This window comes from Camponotus floridanus, unplaced genomic scaffold (assembly GCF_003227725.1).
Source record: "Camponotus floridanus strain SB8 unplaced genomic scaffold, Cflo_v7.5 scaffold82, whole genome shotgun sequence".
Lineage (NCBI taxonomy): Eukaryota > Metazoa > Arthropoda > Insecta > Hymenoptera > Formicidae > Camponotus > Camponotus floridanus.
Window position 1 is genome coordinate 261,250 of NW_020229852.1, and position 24,846 is coordinate 286,095.

The window sequence follows — 24,846 nt, forward strand, 5'->3', positions numbered from 1 at the left end:
CTAAGGCATATTTATATCAAAACCTCTGTAAATAGTTTGCCACTGCCAAGGCACTTTCCCTTCCTCACTCAAAAAATATTCTGCGATTGTGTCTCTCTGATGAGTTGCAACTAATGCACCTCTGTTTGCTCCTAATCGACCAATATTCTGGAGGTAGTTACAGAAAGGATCTCTCCGCCATTCACCAGGTACTAGATTATAACTGTCATCTTCGTGATCCACATATGAAGGTGGGCAATATTGTTTGAATCCCTGCAGGTGTTCTTCTCTTTTCATAATAAAGTTATGAAGACACACTGTGGCAAGAATAATGCTTTCACTATTATGAGGATGGTGAGCCAAAGTGTTGCGTAAAACTCGCCACCTATTAGAATTAAAATAAAAATAAATATGATTGAGTTACTTGTCTTTATATAATAGTTCATTGTCAATACTATTATGTTAATGGAAATACCTTGATGTCAAAATTCCAAAGGCATTCTCGATTGTGAGTCTTCCACGAGATAGCCTGTAATTAAAAATTCGATGTGCCTCGCTTAGGAGATTTCTTCTTGGATATGGTCTCATTAAGTTGGTGCGTAATGGGAATGCTTCATCGCCAACAAGAAAGTAGGGAACAAACACATTACTACCAGGCAACCGTTCTGGATCTGGGAAATTAAGAGACCCTTCCTCCATGGCTATACCAAATGCAGAGGAACTGAAAATACTGCTGTCTGGAAGAGATCCTAAAAAAATGTTGAAGTTATTAATAAGAAACAATCAAATTAAGAAAGAAAGGTTATTTTATACTATATTACAACGTACCATAATTTCCTACTTCCATCCATGTAAAGCAATATTTGCTGTCACAGAGTGCCATCAATACAAAGCTAAAATATTGTTTATAATTGAAGAATTGGGAGCCACATTTTGGTGGACATTGTAATCTGATATGCTTCCCATCTAAAGCTCCACAACAGTTTGGTAAATTCCATCTTGACCAGTATCCATCTGCTATGCGTTTCCATTCTATCGTGGAAGGTGGTGCTAAATAAGTACTCTTCAAACACTTCCATATAGCTTCACATGTCTCTCGAATCACCTCATATGCAGTAGACTTGCCTATCTTCCAATAGTTTGATAAACTAACAATGCTATTGCCAGATGCTAAGTAACTACAAACCAATATACAATTTAATAACAAAATGAAAAACAATAATACAAAATAATAAAACAAAATAATACAAAAAAAGTAGTCACAAATGGAATACAACATACCTAAGTGTGATGGCTAAACGAAATTCTGGAGTTAAAAACTCTCTATAACTATGTTTTTGAATATCATCTGTGATGATTGTTAAAAGTTCTTCAAATTGTTCAACTGTGAGTCGCGTAAATCGAAAAAACTTTTCATGATCTGTATGTTTGTATCTCAAAAAAACAGTCTCATACGCTCCCAGTTGCCCACGCTCCAGAATTAAAGGGTGCACCCACCAACGCCGACCACTGAATTTTTTTAGTCGCTTTAAATATAAATAGAGTTCAAATATAAATATATTTCCAACACACGCAAGGATAAATAAACGTTTTCGTTTGTTGTATTTTATTATTTGCGGCATTATTCCTTTGTAATGTAAATAAGGTTAAGGAAAGCACACACTTATCTACGAGAAAATAAACATTATGCATTATGCGTTATGGAATTAGACGTATAAATATTGTGGACTATTGTCTTTAAGGTTATATCTTGCGACTTAAAGCATACGGATTACGGCTTAAAGCTTTCGTCACTTAAAGCAAGGTTGTGGACCCACACTAAAGCTTATGGCTCAAAGCAAGCTTAAAGCTTAAAGCTTAAGTCTAAAGGCTTACTACACCTATTGTAGACCCGGCCTTAGAAAGCACGCTATCACGCTATTGCGTCATTGGTCAAATTTTGAACTTGGGGGGAAAGTTAATAAGTTTAAGTTTATGTGTTTTAAAAATAACTAGTTAAAGTTAAAAGTTAACTCTTTTTAAAATAACTAAGTTGAGTTAAAAATTATTAACTTTTTAACTTTTTTTTAACTTTTAATTAATCAACTAATTATTACCCAACCCTGCATACAGTGTAGTAATCTCAACTATAGACAACATGACTAAATCAATATGGATATGACAACCACACATATTGCTGTACCAAATATTACAATTTTTTATGGTTACATCTAATCATAATTATGTATTTGGTAACCATATCGTTTTCTCCGTGTGAGACGCCGGTCGATTTTCGAGAGTCCTGATTATTTTAAAATAATTTTCATATAGTTCTGGGCATGTACAACGCCTTTCCAAAGAGTTTTAATGATAAGAACAATTAGAAATTCTTTTAACCAGTTATTATGCCCGAAAAATGTATATTTTTGAAGATAAAGGTGAGACGCCAGTCTATTTTTTAGAGTTCTGATTATTCTGATCTCACCCTTATGCTCGAAAATATACATTTTTCGGGCATAGTAATTATTTAAAAAAATTTCTAATTGTTTTTATCATGAGAATGTTTATGAAACGCATTATACCTAGACGCATTATGCCCAGAACTATATGACAACTACTTTAAAATAATAAAAACTCTGAAAAATCGATCAGCATCTCACCTTTATTCTGGAAAATGGGCATTTTTCGGGCATAATAAATGTTTAAAAAATTTTCTCTCTGCAAACGCATTGTACATGTCCAGAATTATACGGGAACTGCTTTAAATAATCAGAACTCCTGAAAATCGACCATCGTCTCATATATATTGTGACGTGACGCCCTTGCGTTGCCCGTCACAGGGGCAAAGACCGAGAGAGCATTTTCGGGATCTGCGTCTTTCCGCTACGGCGGAGGAGCGGTCCTCTTTTGCGATTTCTCTCTTGCGTTTTCTTTTCGTGTACGTGCCTTTGTGCGCCCGTTTTGCGTTTGCGTTGGCCTTTTCAGGATTCGGTATCGTTTCGTCTCAACCGGTCGTCACGAGGAGGACGGCAGACAGGATGAGAGGAAGTACAGTGGGAGCGGGAATTCCGCCGACTGGAATGGAGCACGTCAGGTGAATCAATTTTGTTAATCCATTTTAATTCAAATTTGTTTGCTGCCGCGAACACATGCCGGCCCCCCCGATTTATTTCTTTTCATTATCGCAGCTCGGAAGAGGAGGCTCATAGAGAGTTAGAGAGGATGCGCACTCAACACGGCAACATTCTCGTGGGAGATCTCAATATAGAGCGGCGTCGCGAAGACCCCGACCGGAACCGGACCGGCTCTGCCCTCGGGGCCGAGAGTATAACGACAGCCACCCTGTGGAGATCACCGGAGGATTTCCCGAACCCCGAAGAAGTCAGGCGGGGCAAGGGGCGCTTGCTGCCAAGATTATTTCTCTTTGCGGCCGAGAATTTCCGGGGCCCATACGGCGGAATTACGGCCGTGATAAGGATCGGCCCGCGAAGGGTGCGACACGGCCCTGCGCCAATTAGATTCGGCGAGGAAAAATTCGGAGGAAAACGATCGCCGACGTGTCTCCCACGGACCTCACGCTCCTCATGTTTGGCAGACGAGCAACCGATAAGGACGTAGATCCCGAGACGAGTGACACGAGCCTTTTCCGACGATCTTGGAGAATTAGTTCTGGTGAGACGAACGATTATTTCTGTAAGGCCAACAATTTCGCTGTCGTTCGGTTGTGTCGGGCCCTCGATTTTATGTGTCAGATAATATCGATTATTCGCGTTTGTCGCATGTGGCTCATACGCCACTAACGTTTCCGTTTTTTCGCGATTTCGGGAAATACTCGAATAACAGAGGGGCCGAGCGATTCGTCCGAGCTTTTGTTGCAGGACCGCTGCTTCCCCGGGAAGCGCTGTCGCCAGTCACCGTGTCATATTTCGCATCGTCGTATTTTGTAAACTGTCCGCGTTTTCGTGAGATCAATCGTCGTTATGAGATTATTTCGTTATCATTTGCATAATTTGTGCGTTACGGCTGTCGCAGATTGTCAGAAAATCTTTGTGTTTTGACCGAAAATCGTCGTATTAACGTCGTTATATTGCGCCGTACGCCCTGCCGCATTCCATCGCGCGCGACTCGCGTATTATCGATTGTCGTCGGGTAGATTTCGGGCGGGCGAGAACAGTATCGCGGGTGCGATTGCCGCACCCTCATTAATCCGTCAGCTAATAATTTACTCGTCTTTTCCAGCTTTTCACAATAAACACGCATCGACCGCGTGATCCATGCTTTGTCTCGCTCGCTCTTGATCGCAGCCGTGCGTGTCGATAGCGCGCTGTCCTTGTCTCGCTCACGGGACTCGCCGCCGTTAATGTAAAAGGATAAATTCGACCGAATTGCGACTGGTTGTGCGCGAAAATTTACGTCTGAATGGCAACTATATCATTAAATACATCTTTATTTTACTCGATTTTCTTTTCTCAACGAAATATATGTTATGAATTTTATGACTGTCGCCATTTTATGTCTCGTTGTCGCTCGGGCTTTGTACCGAGCTTTCGATTTTCGCGTATTTCAGACCGGAGACAAGCGGCCGAGGCATCAAGGACGATCGTAACGACGGCCGTAATTGATAAGATACCGTTCGTCTCTCTCCGGGATTCGGGGTGTCGTAAAACGCGTAGCGAACCGGCTCTCGTATATCGACCACGTGCGCGGTAAATTGCGGGGAATGCAATCCGCTATCCGTGCTGTCGTATAGAGTTGTCAAAGCCGCGTAAGACATCCCCGTGATCGATTTTCGTGTATTAATTTGCGTATGTGTGAGTGTTGCTTGCCGTGACTTTGCGAGTATCGTTCTGTCTTTGTCGCGTTTATTACGTTGTATGATCTGTACTTATCTCGTGATAATTATCGTATGTGTGAGTATCTCACGGTGTGTAATAGAAGTTTCTAATTCGAATTGTGAGATTGTCGAAATTCGAGGGAGTCGCGTGAGTAAAGAGCCGAGAAGTAAAGTGCGAGCTGCATAATTGGCGTCCGACGGCTATCGATAATCGATCATAAGAGCCGATCGATCATAAAAGCGAGATCTATCGTCTTCGCAAAATCTTTAATTATTCTCGCTCAATTATTAAGCAAGCTGTCGAAATTATTGCTGTCGATTAGAACAGCGAGATAAAAATTACGGGGAAAAGACCGGTACGATAAGCCGATGATCTGAGTGTTGAAATTCCGTTATATATATATATATATATATATATATATATATATATATATATATACACTGTTCGCGAGTGAGCGTGGATCTCTGCGACAGCGCAGAGTTTAAAGAATGCAGCAAACGGACGACCATAAACAGATTATTAAATTCTAAATTGACTGGACACGACACGTATTTTTTTTTTATTTTGAAATTTTTATTTTAAACACACAATAAAAAGGTATATGTAATATGTACAATAATTTCAGATATAGAAATAATTCCGAAGCCGAGATTACGAAAGTCCGAGTGAGAAAGCGGTCGTTTAATGAGTGGTTAGACAAAGCGGTTTTAACGAAGCGAAGCGGTTTAGCGAAAATACTGCGAGCAACGAAAAGTGCGAGACTTAACTGGTCCACGCGCGGTGCCCATTATATAGCGAGCGGATTTTTGGGCCCGCTGCGACGTGGACCAATTAATTTAATGTTTTAGCGGTGACCTCATTGCGGCGCGTATAATTGGTTGTTGATGAGGTCTGACGTCGGAAATTATTTATTTGTCATGCGCGCAATCTTTTTAGATCAGCTGATTGGCGATCAGCTGATCATAACGCATGGGCGCGCATGCCCGTAAGCTGCGTAAATTTCAGCGACGGTTGACAATAATATTGTTAGCGGCGATGATGAGCGTTTTTCGGGTGGCAAAAAAAGGGAGAGATAACTCGAACGATCGAGTTTTTCTAGTAAATAGAATTTTCGAGAAGATTCTCGACGCCGTTAATTTTAAATTTTCGAACTTTTAATAGCGAAAAATTGCGGATTTTGCTATGCGAATTTTTAATCCGGAATAATGATTTTAAATTTCGAACATATACATATATACATACATACATGAATATATATCGTATATGCCTACGTATATTGTATATGCCTGCGTACATTTATTTCTGTTTCTTTCATTTATTCGGTGTACAATTGCTGAGCTGAATCCAGAGCCAGAAGAATACAGATGAGTTTTTACAATTTTCGCGAATCTGTCTGAATCTTGTTATTCTTCATAAAGCTCTTTTATCTTCATATATTATTATTTCAAAGATTACTTTTTTTTCATCATTTATTTTTTTCATCATTTTCCAAATCTTAGATGAATATTTCTTTTTAAAGACAAATTGCTAGTAGTGCGATCTCACGTCATAGTCGTGCTAAAATAGACACAGAAAATAAATGCAGCTTCCGTCAATTAGAGAAAGTTACAGACTGTGTATAAATCCAGAGCCAGAAGAATGCAGAAGAGTTTAAACAATTCTCGCGAATCCGTCTATAAACTCTTCTATCTTCATATATTATTATTTCAGTGACTATTTCTTTATTTTTTTCATTTGATGAGAAGTCTAGCAAATCGGAGAATCACTTTTACAAAAATACAGGCTAATATAATTCAAAATATGTATGCAAATATATATATACAAACATATACATATATACAAACATGTATAATTCAAATGAACAAATCTTCTCACAGTGTATGTACATATAACGTTAAAATCGGCGGTATATGTTATTTTTATAAAAATATAGTTAACTTTAAAATTGTAGATTACATAATTTTTATAAAGATGTAGAAAATAATATTAAAATTGTTCTTTTTATGTCAAACAAATTTTTAAATTTATTAAATATTATGTAGTGTATAAAATTATAATTTTAAATAAACCATATCTTTGTTAAAAGAAAAGAAAGAGTATTTCTTATTGTTTGAGAGTTATATGTGATTTCTTTTTTAATAGAAATTTAAAAGAAATTTGCATTATATTAAGTGAAACATAAATTCTCTAAATTTTTTGACTGCATTTACAAGTGATTTTAAATTCGTATATTTAGATGATTAATGGATTCGGATATTTAGATATCAGGAACGTCCCATTTGGCCACGTTAATATTGACCATCCCGATTGACCACGTTGAAATTGACCACGTTGCGATTGACCACGTCCCGATTGACCACCGTCCCGATTGACCAACGTACCGATTGACCACCGTATCGATTGACCACCGTCCCGATTGACCACCGTCCCGATTGACCACTGTCCCGATTGACCACGTCCCGATTGACCACCGTCCCGATTGACCACCGTCCCGATTGACCACGGTTCCGATTGACTACCGTCCCGATTGACTACCGTCCCGATTGACCACGGTCCCGATTGACCACCGTCTCGAATTTCACATGGGTTTGCAACAGGGTGGGGTGGGGGGTGGAGGGGTGGGGTGTGCAGCTGTGCGTGTACTTTGCAACGCAAACTGGGATTTCACATAGGTTTATAAAACTGTGGGCAACTCAATCATACCTTATGTGAATATTTAAATTATTTTTTAAATTATTTTTTTATTATTATATTTATAATTAGTTATATTAATTTAATTTTTTAATTTTTTTTTGTGGTCAATCGGGACCGTGGTCAATCAGAACCGTGGTCAATTGGGACGGTGGTCAATCGGGACCGTGGTCAATCGGGACGGTGGTCAATCGGGACGGTGGTCAATCGGAACCGTGGTCAATCGGGACGGTGATCAATCGGGACCGTGGTCAATCGGGACGGTGGTCAATCGGAACGTGGTCAATCGGGACGGTGGTCAATCGGGACCGTGGTCAATCGGGACGGTGGTCAATCGGGACGGTGGTCAATCGGACGTGGTCAATAGCAACGTGGTCAATCGCAACGTGGTCAATTTCAACGTGGTCAATCGGGACGGTGGTCAATATTAACGTGGCCAAACAGGTGCCACTCTAATGGATTGACAAGGTCCAAAATTTCCTTCTACATGTTATCAAAATTAATTTTTGAAAGATTTTGTTTCTCTTCCATAATTAAATGAAGATATAATTGAAACCATTCTTTCTTTAAACTGTCTTGATCAAAGCCGTTAAGGGTTTCCGTGATAAAAGAAACATCGTTAAAAGATATTTCTCTGTTATTATCAAATAAAGCTATATGTGATTGAAATACTTGTAATTTATGCAAAAATATATTATTAATAGGAAACCTCTTCCTAATTTCTGCAGCCGCAGTAATATAAAATTGCAAACAGTTTTGTCGAATAATTGTTATAACATTTGCGTGTCCTTTTTTTACTAATTTACAAAGATATTCTTCACATTCTGATCTTAAAGTTACGTTATCAAGAGACTTGTGATTTTCTTTTTCATGAAATGAAATATATGTAAGTGAATGTAATAATTCTGGCTTTAAATTCTGGCTTGTTTGGAAATTTGCACAAAAAAATTAATGGATTTCGATTGTAATAAATGAATTCTAATTTCATAAGCTTGGAAAAAGCATTAAAAGAATTGAAGAAATTTAAAACATATTTTAAAAATAAATAATATGCTTTTGTATCTATATTTTCCATTAGAGATAATAAATATTCTCTAGATTTTATTTTCTCGTTCACGACTATTTCATTAAGAAAATATTTTATTGAATCCCAACTCAAGAAGTCTCTCGATAGATTGATAATGCGAAAGCCATTGATTATCACATAACTCTAAAATTTTGCGATTCGTATCTTGAAAACATTCACAAAATTCATTAAAAATGGCTAAACGTTTTGGACTGTTAATGAAGCTTGCAATTTTTCTCAGAAATTTTTCGCAATATTCAGGCATCTTAGCGCGTGCAGTGTGTGCAGTTAATACAGCAGAGTGACAAAGACACGAAAATTTTAATAAATTTTTACATTTGGATTCCAGATTTTTTTTAAAAGATAAATGTTTTTCTGTCATGACGGATGCATTGTCACATGACAAAGCAATAATATTTAGAAATGGAATCTGTAGTTTAAACATTTCTACTTCAAAAGCTCTAAATAATTTTTCTGCACTACAATCTTTAGCATCGATATTAATTAACTTTACTAATTGCGTTCGAATATCTAAAGTTTCGGGATCAACATATCTAACAAGAAACATCCATTTTTCATTAGTGATATCCGATGATTCGTCAATAAAAATGGAAAATCTTGTGTGTTTTAGATATTATTAACAACACGTTCCGTCTCAACTGAACATAAAACGTTGGAAACTATATTTTTGCTTATGTTTTTAAAATTTGTTATATTTATAAATTTTAAATATATATAAATATATTTATAAATTTTAAATATATATAAATATATTTATAAATTTTAAATATATATAAATTTTAAATATATATAAATTAAGATAAATATAAAGATAAATATAAAGATAAATATAAACTTATAAAGTTGGTATAAAAAAATATAAAATATAAAAAATATAAAAGAAAATCTCTGGCAAAAATAAATTAAACAGTTATAAAATACATATAGAATATAAATATACGATATACAGTGTGTTTATTTATAATATATGTACACATTTCCTTTATGTATATGAATACGAGTATTACGTCCTTGCCCTCGTGCTTTTCTTCTTCCTCTCCAACCACGTTCTCTCCATCCACGTCCGCCAAAATGTAGGCGCTGGATTCTTTTGTCAATATTAGTAACTTGAGGATTTCTTTCCTCATTTATTGCATTGTGTAGAATCTGCAATTCCTCATACATTTCTTGTATGAATGGCATTTCTCCTTGCACAGGCCGCGTCGATGATGTAAATAGTGCATACTGTGCTAAAGTAGACGGCACTGGTTCTGGCAATTGTAGAAGTGTTGGAGGCTAAAAGAAGCAAACAAAGTAAAAAAAAGAATATATATGTATATATACATATACAGGGTGGGGCATTTATCTTGAGACAAGATAATATCTCGATTGGAGTCGATTATTTTGAAAAAAGTTTTAGACAAAAGTTGTAGGATTTTTCCCGGGCAATCCGACGGTGACCTTAGATTTGACCTTGGATAGTCATTTGAAGGTCACATAAAGATTACCTTCAATTTCTTAAATGGAACCCCCTATTTTTCATTACATATTCTTGTAGCTTATCTCGAGAGCTTTCCAAAACACTATAATTAAGTACCTTTTTATTAAGTACTTTTTGAGTTATAAGGCTTGAAATAATTTCTTAATTTTACATAAACCATAAAATATCTAGTAAACCATTCATTTTTCGATTATCTTACCTTCATACTCTTATGTACAAAATAATGAGAGGAATCAATTGGTGTAAAGAAAACATACAGTTGTTTTTAAGAAAAAATATGGAATTGTTAATTGCAAATTACATATTTTTTCTTAGAAACAACTATGTGTTTCCTTTACACCAATTGATTCCTCTCATTATTTTGTACATAAAAGTATGAAGGTAAGATAATCGAAAAATGAATGGTTTACTAGATATTTTATGGTTTATGTAAAATTAAGAAATTATTTCAAGCCTTATAACTCAAAAAGTACTTAATAAAAAGGTACTTAATTATAGTGTTTTGGAAAGCTCTCGAGATAAGCTACAAGAATATGTAATGAAAAATAGGGGGTTCCATTTAAGAAATTGAAGGTAATCTTTATGTGACCTTCAAATGACTATCCAAGGTCAAATCTAAGGTCACCGTCGGATTGCCCGGGAAAAATCCTACAACTTTTGTCTAAAACTTTTTTCAAAATAATCGACTCCAATCGAGATATTATCTTGTCTCAAGATAAATGCCCCACCCTGTATATACAGGGTGATTCAAAATAACCCCTGTGTCCGTGAAATGACACATTGTTGAGTCAATTCTAAAACGATTTTTCCTTTTGCAAAATTTCGTCCGAAGCTTAGTTTTCGAATTATTAAAGAAAGTAGTTAACGCATAATGGGTCGGATACAAGAGGCAGGCAAGGGTGACGCGATTCACCGTCAGATGCGGGCGCTTACGCGGGGTGCCTGCTGCGATCAGCTGGTCGCTATACACATACAGACACACATGCGAACACATTTTTTTTTGATACGCAGGAGAAATGCCTTATGCATACCCCTCTCCTCGGGGAAGAAGAGGAGTTATGTCGGACTCGCACCGACTAAAACTCCTGCGGGTGTTCTCCACCGCGGTGTCACGGAAGGGGCCCCATGAGCACGCCAAGGGCATTCTTCCACGACCCCTCCACCGCCATTCCTCTACTGTAGCCGGGAAGAAGGACATCCGTCCGCCTCCCGGCTCCGTCTACTGGGGTTCTGTCCCGGTGGGAGATCTCCCCGCTCCACACCGGGGTCCCCTCGCCGCGGCACCTGAACGGGGCCTCTTCTTATGCCGTGGTGGGGGAAGCCGCCGAGGAAGGCCATGAGAAGGCCCTCACAGCCTCGGAACTTCCCTCTCACTCCCACCTGTCCGCTAAGCCTGCAGTGAAGGACGGAGGGTCTCAACAAGGCCGCTCTCCCATTCAGTCCCTGTCCAACGATAGGGCCGGAGGCTCAATCAACCTCCTCCTCCCCCGCCGAGTCCTCCTGGCCGCTGCTCTTCCCCGTGCTGCCATTGGGGCGGGCATTATCCGCCGATCCCTCTCTTCCTCCTTGATCCGCATGACCTCCTCGCAAAAGGAGGCCACTGCTCGCCACTCCTCCTCCTCCCTCAGCATCGCCTCAATGACGGCGCCGAGGGAGAGGTCAGCTCCCACCACTGCGACCAGGGCACGGCGTTGCGCCTCCCAGGCCGAGCAGGCCTCGAGAGTGTGCTGCGCCGTGACCCGGTCCTCCTCGCAATGGTGGCACCTGGGGATTGGTTCCCTCCCGATGCGGCACAGGTAGTGACCGAAGCACCCGATCACTACCTGCGCCACTCGGAAGGTGATCCGTTCCCAGGCCCTCCTTATCCACTTCCCGAAGACCGGGAGGACGGCCCTCACAACTCTTTGGTCCTTGTGGGCTGGCCCGGTCAGTTGCCGCTGCCAGTCCACGAGGACTGAGTCTGCCGCCTTCAGCCTGACAGCCCTCTTGGCCCCCGGCCCCACCACAATTCCCTTCCCCCGGAGCTCTCCCAGTACATATCGGCCCGGGCTTGGGCCAGGAGCTCCAAGGGACGGAACCCCGCCAACACTGTCACCGCCGCATATGCGACCGTGCGATATGCACGCGCGGCTCTTAAAACTATAGGGGCAGTGCGCCCCTAATCTTGTTGGATTTCAAGGCAGCACCCGCCCAAATCATTATCCCGTAAAGGATCCGACCGTGTCCACATAAAGCTTGCGGACACGGCCGTCCGACCCCCCCCAGGTTGGGCAACAGCCTCGCCAGCGAGGTCGCTACCCCCTCTATTCTGGGGGCCAGCTGGGCAAAGTGCTCCTCGAAGGTCCACATGCCATCCAGGTGGAGACCCAGATACTTCATCCGGGTCCCCACCTGGACGTCATGGCCGTCCACCCTAAATGTGAGCCTGGGGGGGGAGCCGTCATGAAAGAACACGGCCTCCGTCTTCCGGGGGGCCACCCTCAGGCTCAATGCTTTTATACCGCGGACCACCGCGATGTTCCCCAACACGATCGCATCTCTCCAGTCCTTCCTCTTAACTACCACCAGTGTGTCATTCGCGTAACAGATGACATGACAGCCAGGGGGAAGGACCTTTCCCAGTACCTCATCGTACGCGATGTTCCACAGTAACGGGCCCAAAACGGACTGCTGTGGAACACTGCGCACGACGAGCCACCGCCTACGCACTCCCTCGGCATCACGATAGGAGATACTCCTCCCTTGAAATAGTCCCGGATTACCCTGGACAGGTAATCCGGGACTCCGTGCGCTCGTAGCCCCACCCCTATCATGTCCCACGGGAGGGTGTTAAACGCGTTGGCTATGTCCAGAGACACAGCCAACGCCATTCTCCCGTGCTGGACTATCTGTTCGGGTTCCGAGCGGGCCCGCAGACCATCGATCGCGTCGATGGTCGACCGGCCCGCCCGGAACCCGAACTGGAACTCGTTGAGCCTTGCAACCTGTTGCAGGTGCTCATTGAGCCGCCCCACCAATATCCGCTCCATCAACTTACCGACCTCATCTAAAAGATAGAGAAGTCGGTAAGCCGATGGATTGTCGGGGTCCTTCCCTCCCCTCGGAAGGAGGACTAGTCTCGCCTCCTTCCAGAGAAAGGGGAAGACTCCCTCTCTGAGGCACCTCGTAAAGGGATCCGCCAGCTTCCCCCATGACCAGGGCCCAAATCTTACCCGGGATGCCGTCCGGACCGGGGGGAGCCTTATTCGGTTTTATCCTCCGGACAGCATCCCGCATCTTCTCCGCTGTCACCTCCCAGCCCTCCCTCCACTCGGGCATACGGTCCGAAAGGGAGAAGAGCACTGCGCCCCCCGCTACCCCGGGGAAGAAGGTCTCCATCACCTCCCCAAGGAAGCTGAGGGCCAGAAACTCCATGGTCGGAAGCGCCCGCGGCCTCAATTTCTTGAGAACCATTCTGTACGGGCGCCCCCACGGATCCTCGTTCAAGGAGGCGAGCAGCTCCTCCCAAGCCCTGATCTTGGACCTCCCGATGGCGGCGCCGAGGGCATCCCGACACTCCTCCCGCGCCCGCTCAATACAAGCCTCGCTACGGTTCCTCCTTCGCATACATCTATGAAGTCGGCGCGAATCTTCGCGATCTCCTCGGTCCACCAGTACGCCGACTTCCTCCCGCATCCCTTCCTTACCCTTGGCATCGAGGCATCGCAGGCTCCCCAGAGAGCATTGCGAAGCCTCGATGCCAACTCCTCCACTCCCTTTCCCTCCCGCGCCAGAGGGTCTTCCCCCCAGACCCATAGCGAGGCCTGCATCGAGGCCATCAAGAGGTCCGGGTTCAGTCTGGTGAGGGACCATCTACGCTCCTCCTGCGAGTCCGGCCCGGTGGGCGGATGTCGGGCCAAGCTGAGCTCGATGTACCTGTGATCTGACAGGGTCTCGAGCTCAGCGGCCACCCTCCATCCCCCCACCATGCGCAAAACCGCAGGGGAGGCTCACGTCAAATCGACGATGGACTCCCCCTGCGGCCTCACGCATGTGACGACGGACCCGACATTGAGCAGGATTAGCCCGAGTCCGCCCAATCTCGCAGCGTCTCCCCGCATCTATCGTCGGACGGGCAACCCCAACTCCGAGATTTGGAGTTGAAGTCGCCCATCACGATGACCGGCCCGGGGAGACTGCTCCTCGCCGAGCTCGGTCTCAAACTGGGCCAGGCTCAGCGAGGGAGGGAGGTATATGCCTATAACGCAGATGGTCCCCCACCACACCATCGCGAAGTGCCGACCCCTGGTCCCCATCCTGCAGGGGGGCGACCCTTCATCGCCCCCCACACGATGGCCATCAGGGGGGCAGTCCCTCCCAGGCACCCTCCCGAAAACCAGGACGGGTGGTCGGGGGGGCCACGTACGGCTCCGACGCTACGTCTAACCCACAACCGCGCTCCGGCATTGTGTGCACGAAAAGATCCTGCGCACGGCGGGCGTGGTTGAGGTTGGCCTGTAGGATAGATAGGGGCGCTGGCTTATCTTTGGCCATCAATGTCCCCTATCTCCATCCTCTCCTCCGCCGCTTCCTTCTCCCCTTCTTTCTCTTTCCCTCCTGTCCCACTCCTCAAGGGCCGCGGCGTTTCTTGCGGCTGCTACTGCTATTGCCGCTGCTACTATTGTCGCTGCCGTTGCTGCTGTCGCTGTTGAGACGCCTCGGCTCCCGCTCCCTCTCGCCTTGTCCCTTTGCGCGAGGGTGCAGCGGGGATCGGCGGGGCCCGTCCCAATGGAGGTCCGCAGCTCACTCCTCCCCGGTGATCCGTCTTCCTCCCCGCCTCCGCACACGACAGGCAGTAAGGAGCTGCCTGGCAGGATGCAGCTGTGTGGCCCACCATCCGGCACCTATAACAGGTGCGGGACCCGTCCTCGGCTTGCGGTAGGTTAAGGTACTACTGGCGCTATCGAACGCGATCATGTGTTCGATTGAAGAATGCGGTAAACGGAATAAACATTTAACATATTAATATTATTACTACCGCAATCTATTATGACAAAAAACTGCTCGCAGTCGCTGAGTAATTATCGTCGCATTGTCGCGTCGACGCGTCGTGTAGTAACGTGTCCGTGCGTGTTTCTTTTATCGAGTGATTTTTAATCACCAACAGTTATTATTCGACAGTGATTAATAGTGATTAGTGATAGAGTCATTAATAAATTTCTCGTCTCGTCGAGTAAGTAAATAAATGTGATTATGTTAAAATTTATAAAAGAATGCAGTTCATGAAAGAAGAAAAAAAAAGAGGTAGTTGAAATCGATCAGCACTGGCAATATTTATTGAGTTAAAAAATCACAATCACGACGTTTCGACCATAGGTTTTGATCCTTTTCGAGTGAAAGTAATTAAATTAACAGTTCTATCGTGAGAAATAAGAAATCACTTCGTCAAGATTATCATGTCACTGTCTCCATTAACATACAGAGAAAGACTAAGTTGTAGTCTTTCTCTGTGTGTTAATGGAGACAGTGACATGATAATCTTGACGAAGTGATTTCTTATTTCTCACGATAGAACTGTTAATTTAATTACTTTCACTCGAAAAGGATCAAAACCTATGGTCGAAACGTCGTGATTGTGATTTTTTAACTCAATAAATATTGCCAGTGCTGATCGATTTCAACTACCTCTTTTATTTATTTACTGGCGATCTTCAAGATAATTTAAAAAGAAGAAAAACTTTCAGTTAATAATTTAGTGTGGATTTCTGTCTTGTGCAACGTGATATTTACGTTAAATCTGAGAACGTACGATCTATCGGAAAATTCATTTCTCCTTCAAGCAATTACAGCAATACATCAGAAGTCATCGAACAAGGTAATAATAATAACTATTTTTTGACGTTATGTGAAAACGGTTCTCGGGAAGGACAGAGGGACAGCGTGTCAAAGAAAATTCGTGAAAAGAGAGGGCTTTTTAGTGGGTAGGGAGTACCGAGTTGGTAATTCGACTTGGTACTTGAGTCCTACATAACTCACTGGATCGACCGGTGGGTATGCATAAAATGCATTTTCCCCTCTCTCGTAAAAAAAAAAAATTACAGGTGAGTGAGCGAATGAAAGAGAGAGAGAGAGAGAGAGAGAGAGAGACAGCAGAAAGAGAGAGAATGTATGTGTTCGCATGTGTGTCTGTATGTGTATAGCGACCAGCGGATCGCAGCAGGCACGCCGCGTAAGCGCCCGCGTCTGACGGTGAATCGCGTCTCCCTTGCCTGCCTCTTGTATCCGACCTGTCATACGTTAACTACTTTCTTTAATAATTCGAAAACTAAGCTTCGGACGAAATTTTGCAAAAGGAAAGATCGTCTTAGAATTGACTCAACAATGTGTCATTTCACGGACATAGGGGTTATTTTGAATCACCCTGTATATATATATATATATATATATATATATATATAAAAGTAGAATTTATATAATAATTTTAGATAATAATTTTAGATTATTTATATAAATTATAATTTATATAAATTATATTTATATAATTATGTAATTGTGTGTATATGTGATAATGGGTGAACTATATTTATAATTAAACGCAAAGAAACTATATATTAACTTTTATTATATAATTTTCCATAAATTTATATATTTGCATTATCTTTAAAGAAACTCTGCTTGTCTTTGGTTGTTGTTCTTGTGTAGTTTCTTGTGCAGTCTTTTGGCCAGGGATGCTTGCGTCCTTTGTTTCGGAGGATTGTGGACAATTTTCTTTTCCTGGTTCTGCTACATTTAATAATTTTTGTCTGCATTTGAGTTTTGTTTTTTGACGAGAACACCATAATTGACTTTGTCCAATCCTTTTTTGGTAAATGTTTACTTTAGGTTATACAGCTCGAAAAATTTTATTCAAGAAATTTTTAGCCAGAAATTAAAATAATCTATTATTAATTATTAGTAAGATCTGTACATACAGTTGTCCTATATGATTCAATATCAATGTGTCTCTCACTGAGAAAATTAGAAAGTTTGAAAGAAAATGCTTGCGTGCATGTTTGAACATGAAGAATCTGATTTTACGAGATACGTTAACAATCAAAAATTATGTAATAAAACAAAAATCCCCCGAATTGACAATTTTATAATTTACTTGATTCGAGAATACTATTTACAAGTGTAAGATTATTTTACTGGTTTGTCAGGAAATGAATAAATATTCAAAAAGTGTGTCTTCTTCTTGATTAATATTCAACTGATAATTGCACTGTCGTCAAATTTATTTATTTTATACAATGTTCGAGTTATTACTAATTAATAATTCACGGCCGAGGATAAACGCTCAGCGATAGACGAAGCCGTAAAATCAATTTCTCGTAACCGCACAAACAAAGGCCAGGAGCCTGAACAGAGTCTGAAGAGAATCTTTTCCTTTTCTATTTTGCGAAGACTTTCAAATATCGAATGTGCTCCCAATCCGTTATCAGCGCTCGAACGACCCCAGTTTATAGATCGAGGTAGATGTGAATAAACGGGGATAGACGGTCCCGTCGATCAATTCGATGCAGCTTCCTACAACGCGGATTAAAATTCTTACACAAGCAAGTAAAAAAGCACAAAATAGTTTAATATATGCGTTATCAAACCCCATTGTACCTAAATCCCATGAATTATAAAAAAACATTAAGGGGATTCAGAAGGATGTTGCATTCAGAAGAATTTTTATAAAAGTGCCATTAGATTTTTGTGATTATGGTTTTAGTTTATTAAATATTTTTATCGAAAGTTTTTTGTCATGAAATTTTGGATAAGTTATTTAATAGCGCCGTGTACATAGACAAAACTGTTGACAAGCCACAAAGAAATGTTTATATATATACTTGGTGTTGCGCTTGATACCGCTTGTATCGTTTGATAATGTTTCAGCTATGATGGAAAATTATGTTGAATTTATAACAGTTATGTACAATTTTTTTATCATTCGCGCAAGACACGTATAAGCATATCTTTTATCTTTATTTTTAATCATTTATTATATATTTACATATTATATATAAATTATATATATTGTGACGTTGCCGTCCTATAGCGCGTCCATCCGCTCCGAGATTTTACGGGGCGCGGGCCGAGCGGCCGCGCCAGAATCAATCTCTAGAGAGCGTTATCAAAAATCTCCGGAGAGACGAGCGCTATCATTAGTTTGTAAAGATTTTCATTAATTGTATCGAATTTTTGTTTGTTTGTCAAAAACGACAACGGGCACCTCGCCGGAAAAGATCCAGAGGACCGGAAGCACATCAAGGAAGATTGCAGCAAGACGCTTGACGACAGCGAACTGAGGAGATAATAGCGCTTGAAAGGACGATACTAGGAGAATTCGCCCGCGTCCCAGGGTGGAGGACGGAAGTCCGGTCAACGCTATCCTCCGAGGAGGACAAACGACAGCGGAGCCTCCAACTGGCCCTTGTACAGGGGCTCGCGACAGCAATTAACAATTCGAATCAAATCAATTGCGCGCGAAGCGCTAAAAGCGCCGCGGATCTCGCGAGGCGCTAGGACCTCTTGCGTGCCGTGTCCTGATTGGCCGCGAGGCTGCGCACCCCACTAAACGGTCATTGACGCCGCTATCGACCCCGGGCCGCGAGATCCCAGGATCATTCTGGTGCGGACGCTCGAAAAGTACAGTCTAATTGTGTCTTATCGTTGTCGTGTGAGAACTTTTCCGTTTGTCACCGCTGCCGAGAGACCGAGCAGAGGACGAGGCCGAGGACCATCCCCTGGAGGAAGCGTTATCGGTGAGGTTGCCCATCTTTCTTTGTGAGCCACGTACGCGATTTCGTCCGCGTGCCGGCCGTTCTGCCACGTCGCCATCTTTTTCGTGTTTCGCGACCGCTCGAGCCGTTTGCCGAGACGGTGATATTTCGTGAATTTGTCGGGCGACCGGAGGCAAGCGACCGAGGAAGGACCCTCGTAACGTAGGCGTTAAATTGATAAGGCAACGTTCGTCTCTCTCCGGGTTTCGGGTGTTCTTTACGCGAAGCTATCGACCGTCGCATATTGTCCGCGTGCGCGAAGGATCGCGAAAGCGAATACCGCCCGTGTTGTCGTACCGCTGTCGTTGCCGCGTAGAATATTCCGTAGCGTATCTCAGGGCAATTTTTGGATGTCGAATTGCGTGTATGTCGTCGTTAATTGTTAAGGGTGCGTATGAGCGTTTTTGAATATTTTATGGTAGTGTGAGCGTGAAAGTATTTGCGTCATTGTCGCACGTATTACGCCGTCGCATCGAGCGTAATCAAGGGTAATAGAATATTTGCTTCTTCGTCACGTTTATTGCGCCGTCGAATAGCGCGTAATAAACGATAATTTATATCTGCCGAATTCGTCGCGGTGCGAGATAATCGCCAAAGTATTGAGAGGGAAATTTGAGCGGCTTGCACGGAAGAAAGAGGCGAAACAACGGCGGAGAAAAGTCTCCGTCTGCCGTCGGCTATCGAAATTTGAGAATGTCGTTCGCCTGTCGCAAGCGTGATCCATCTTCGCAAAAGTATTCAGTCTTTTTCGGTTACTTATGCTGTCGAATTAGTAAGCTGTCGATTTGTTTCGCGAACTAAGAAATTGCGGGGAAAAGTCCGTTGCGATGAGTTGTCGATCTGGCTACCGAAATTACGCTATCGTTTGAATAATATCCGCGAATATTTTCGTGCCGAAAATCCTTGGTATTCCGTAAAGTCTCGCTCAGTCCTGCGAACTCCGGCCATAAAAACGGGCTCGGATAAACAACCGAATTGTCTTAGCGCTCTCGTTTTCGTTGTCGGTTGCGAGCAGATATTTGCTCAGAATACCGTCGCAATTTTCGTGCCAGAATTAATTGTATTGTATTTCTCGCTTTTGTATGTCGTTCGAAATTATTGTGAATCGTCGTTTCTACTTAATTTGTATGATTCGTTCTCGCTTCTCCTGGAATTAATAGCGAACTAAAGTCTCTGCAAGGAATTATTAATCTCAGTCAAATTATCGTTTCTTACTGACGACTGATTTATTGTTTAATATTGAGCCATTTCTTATTACTGTTTTGTTAATTATTCACTCGTACTGTTATTTTACTTTTCTAGTAATAAACTTGTTATCTTTCTTTGTTCAAATCGCGTAATTTATTTAAGTGTTCGTCTCGCTTGGTTGTCGATTGTCGTTTTGTCTGTCGTCTGTCGGCTCCGTGAAGACTCGCATGATCAATTAACTTTCTCTAACGACCCCTCCCCTCTACCGTTAGGCGAGCTAGTCGGCCCGTGGCGAAGCAGGCTACCGTTTTTTAACGTCTTTCGGCTTTTCGCGAAAACTGGTGCATGAAAAATCGCATCTGGTGCCCAACTTTTCGATATATCGATACGATCTCCGCTCCGCCGCGGCTCGCGCGAGAACGTCCTCCATCCCTGTTCCTCAGAACGCGAGTATCTTAATTTCGTTATTTTTTTTGACGACGTTTTCGCTCCCCCGCGCACGCTCCCATCCAACATCTCGAGGAGTGTCGCGATTCTTTTGAATCTAATTGAAATAAACGTCGCAATATATATATATATATATATATATATATATATATATATACAGGGTGAGTCATTTTGATCAATACACTCGAATATCTCGAAAACAGCACTCTTCAGAAAGAAATGTTTCAAACAAAAATTGTAGGGTGTGAAGGGGGACATAAGATGATAGCATTGGTTTGACTTTGGAAAGTCATTTGAAGGTCACATAAAAGTCAATCTCTTCAATTTCTTAAATTGAACCCACTATTTTTCATTACATATTCTTGTAGCTTATCTCGAGAGCTTTCCAAAACACTACAAACAAATGTTTTTTCATTAAGTACTTTTTGAGTTATAAGGCTTCAAAGTTTGCAGTACTTCGATATAAAATGCAAAATATCTCGTAAAATATTTAGTTTTCGGTAGTCTTACCCTAATATGCAATAATCACCCTTTATATATATGTAATAGTCACCCTTTTATGCATAGGATAATGAGATAAAACTATTGGTGCAAAGAAAACGTATGATTGTTTATAATAAAAAATGTGTAATTTGCAATGCACTTTTTGTTATAAACAATCATGCGTTTTCTTTGCACCAATAATTTTGTCTCATTATCCTGTGCATAAAAGTATTAGGGTAAAACTACCGAAAACTAAATATTTTACGAGATATTTTGCATTTTATATCGAAGTACTGCAAACTTTGAAGCCTTATAACTCAAAAAGTACTTAATGAAAAAACATTTGTCTGTAGTGTTTTGGAAAGCTCTCGAGATAAGCTACAAGAATATGTAATGAAAAATAGTGGGTTCAATTTAAGAAATTGAAGGTGACTTTTATGTGACCTTCAAATGACTTTCCAAGGTCAAACCAATGCTACCATTTTATGTCCCCCTTCACACCCTACAATTTTTGTTTGAAACATTTCTTTCTGAAGAGTGCTGTTTTCGAGTGTATTGATTAAAATGACTCACCCTGTATATATATATATATATATATATATATATATATATATATATACCGGGTGTTTCAGACCACCCGTACACCCCATTTTAAAGCAAAGGAAGTGGTTATTTTGAAAAATGTTTCAGACAAAAGTTGTTGAAGATAAAGTAATGCATTACATGGGTAAATTTGATTGACCTTGGGTGGCGTCGTGAAGGTCATGTCAAGGTCGACTTGAATTTTTTAAATGGGAACCCCTATTTTTCATTGCATATTCTTGTAGCTTATCTCGAGAGCTTTCCAAAACACTATAATTAAGTACCTTTTTATTAAGTACTTTTTGAGTTATAAGGCTTGAAATAATTTCTTAATTTTATATAAACCATAAAATATCTAGTAAACCATTCATTTTTCGATTATCTTACCTTCATACTTTTATGTACAAAATAATGAGAGGAATCAATTGGTGTAAAGAAAACACATAGTTGTTTCTAAGAAAAAATATGGAATTGTTAATTGCAAATTACATATTTTTTCTTAGAAACAACTATGTGTTTTCTTTACACCAATTGATTCCTCTCATTATTTTGTACATAAAAGTATGAAGGATAATCGAAAAATGAATGGTTTACTAGATATTTTATGGTTTATGTAAAATTAAGAAATTATTTCAAGCCTTATAACTCAAAAAGTACTTAATAAAAAGGTACTTAATTATAGTGTTTTGGAAAGCTCTCGAGATAAGCTACAAGAATATGCAATGAAAAATAGGGGTTCCCATTTAAAAAATTCAAGTCGACCTTGACATGACCTTCACGACGCCACCCAAGGTCAATCAAATTTACCCATGTAATGCATTACTTTATCTTCAACAACTTTTGTCTGAAACATTTTTCAAAATAACCACTTCCTTTGCTTTAAAATGGGGTGTACGGGTGGTCTGAAACACCCGGTATATATATATATATATATATATATATATATATATATATATATATGATGATTATAAACATATAAGTTATAAAAATTGTTGTGCCCGGCGCGGCACAGGGTGTGGGGTAGCCGGGAGAGGAAAATAATCGCTCCAATTATTTAGCAACAGAAATTTATTAAACAGAATATACTTATTTATCCCTTATCTTTAGTCGGTTTTCTCAAGCCTTAATGTCGTCCTTTCCTGGATCTTGTCGTGTTTAGTTATTATGTCGGGGGCTTAGTAGCACGGTTTGGCGGCTAGCCCTCGGATTCGCACTATGTCTTATCAACGGTTAGTCTTCGCGCACTATTCTGACTATAGATTCACTGTTTATGACTGTCCGCCGCGGATCCGCGATGGCTTTTATTCCCTCAATTTTGGGAATTTTTGGAGGGGATCGCCCAGTGACATGACCATGTATGGTCATGGAGGTTTTTCCGAGTCGTCCAAAGTCCAAGTGCTAACGAAGGAAGTTCAAAGTTGAATTCCTTCGTTAGCGTTTTCGCGCTTCCGGGTGAACGTTCTTACGCTTGGATTGCTGAGGCAGCGATTCTATCAGGCTGCCGCATTTCCCAACAATATTTCATGCTGACACTTATTTTAATTATATATAGATACTAATATTTAAATAGGTTATAGTCTGCGAGACTATAACATCCCTCCCCCGTTAAAAAAGAAAAACGGAGGTTTAAACGAAGTTTTTCTATAATACAAATTGAATATGATATAATGTTTTTTCCCGTTTTACAATGTTGATTACAATCGTTTCTTATATCTAGCTTATACCCTTTTTGTTTTTAAAACCGTGTGCTTCTATTTCTTTTCAATATTGGTTTAGGCATTCTATACGATTTGTCAATTTCGTCTACTAAGGTAATAACAGCTGGTTGTTTAGGTTTTCTTTTCCTATGTTGGATAATTATCCATGCTATTAATGCTATAATTATTAAAATAGTTATTCCACTAGAGGCTGTTGTATAAATGAATTGTTTTTGTTTGAAAAAGTTACTGTTGTTATTATTTAAATTGTCATTAATTTCTTCTAGTTTTTTACTTAGCCCTTTTAATTCTAATGGATTATTTATAATTTTTTTAAATTCGTAATCGCGATTTTGTGTGTCGTTAATTTCTTTGATCGTTATATTAAATTCTGGTAAAAATGTTTCTATATTTGTATTATACGTAATCGTTTCTGTCTGTATCGTCATGTCTGTAGTAGTTAGTTTACAGTTATCATATAACGTAATTCGACCTGTGTTTTTTATTATCTTTTTATATTCGGGATGATCACTACATTTTATCGTAATATGTTGCTCGAATGAAGTCGAATATAACCAAGAATGCGGCTGTTGTAATGTGATCCATATTGTGTGAGTCGCTTTCTTATGACCTATATTACATTGATTTCGATAGTTTTGTCCTTGTACATAAATTTTCGCTTCGCACGGTGTATTTTCGTTAACATGATAGATCGGTTGATTCTTTTCCCATATATATAAATTATTATTATTTATACACTCGTTTAAATCTTGTTTTTTTAGAATTAGATAGGTATGTGTTTCTTTATTTACAGCAATCAACTTATTAGCTACTTCCGTATGTATAAAATTATTTTCGTAGTTAGGTGTCGGTAACGGAATTACATTTAACGGAATTACATTTAAGATGTCAAACATTGGTTGTGTAATTAATGGAAATTTTAAGATTGTGTATATGCTTGTTTTCTCGCAATACGCGCTTACTTTTATATAATTTTCGATCGTTAGCCATTCATCGTTTTTTAGCCATTCATCGTTTGAAAAGGAAAATATGCTCCTTGCGGTAACTGTACTATCGCTTCTTTTAAATGTAGAATAATTTCATTTATCGGCGTTAACAAAGGATGTATTGTGCCCTTACGTACATATGTAAGATATTCTAAAATGTCTTTTGCATCCCTAATTAAATCGTTAATCATTGCTATGATTATGGTGAAATGTTCGTCTATTTCCTCGCGCGTAGTGTATTCCCTAATATAGTGGTTCATTAATTTACCGTTATAATCTAATATATTCTCTAATTTATTTAAATGAATTATAGTCGTGTTCAGGACTTTGATTTGATTTTTCGCGGCGTATTCCAATGTTTGCTGATTATTTTGTAACAACTGTATTTGTTCATCTATTAATTTTCTATCGTTCGCATCCATAATTCCGAATAAAGTTTTCGTTATCGAACCTATTCCGTCGATTAGACCTCTACGTTTATTCGTTCGCCCCTTATATAAAGTATTTATCAATTTTATTATTTTAGCTAAGGTATTAGCATCATTATTAATTATTTTTTTAAGATTCTCGCAAGTTCGTTGGATGCTTCTTTCGAAATTAGCCTC

General features: G+C 40.6%; 1 protein-coding gene across 1 annotated transcript; it reads right to left on the bottom strand.

Moving 5' to 3' along the window:
* LOC112639681 (protein ANTAGONIST OF LIKE HETEROCHROMATIN PROTEIN 1-like) lies at positions 1–1,639 on the bottom strand. The gene is made up of 4 exons (XM_025414519.1): positions 1,261–1,639; positions 808–1,157; positions 455–728; positions 1–364 (listed from the first exon to the last, which is right to left on the bottom strand). The coding sequence occupies exons 1-4, from the start codon at positions 1,599–1,601 to the stop codon at positions 1–3; spliced, it is 1,329 nt and encodes a 442-aa protein (XP_025270304.1). The 5' UTR covers positions 1,602–1,639.
* Between the last annotated feature and the right edge of the window lie 23,207 nt (positions 1,640–24,846).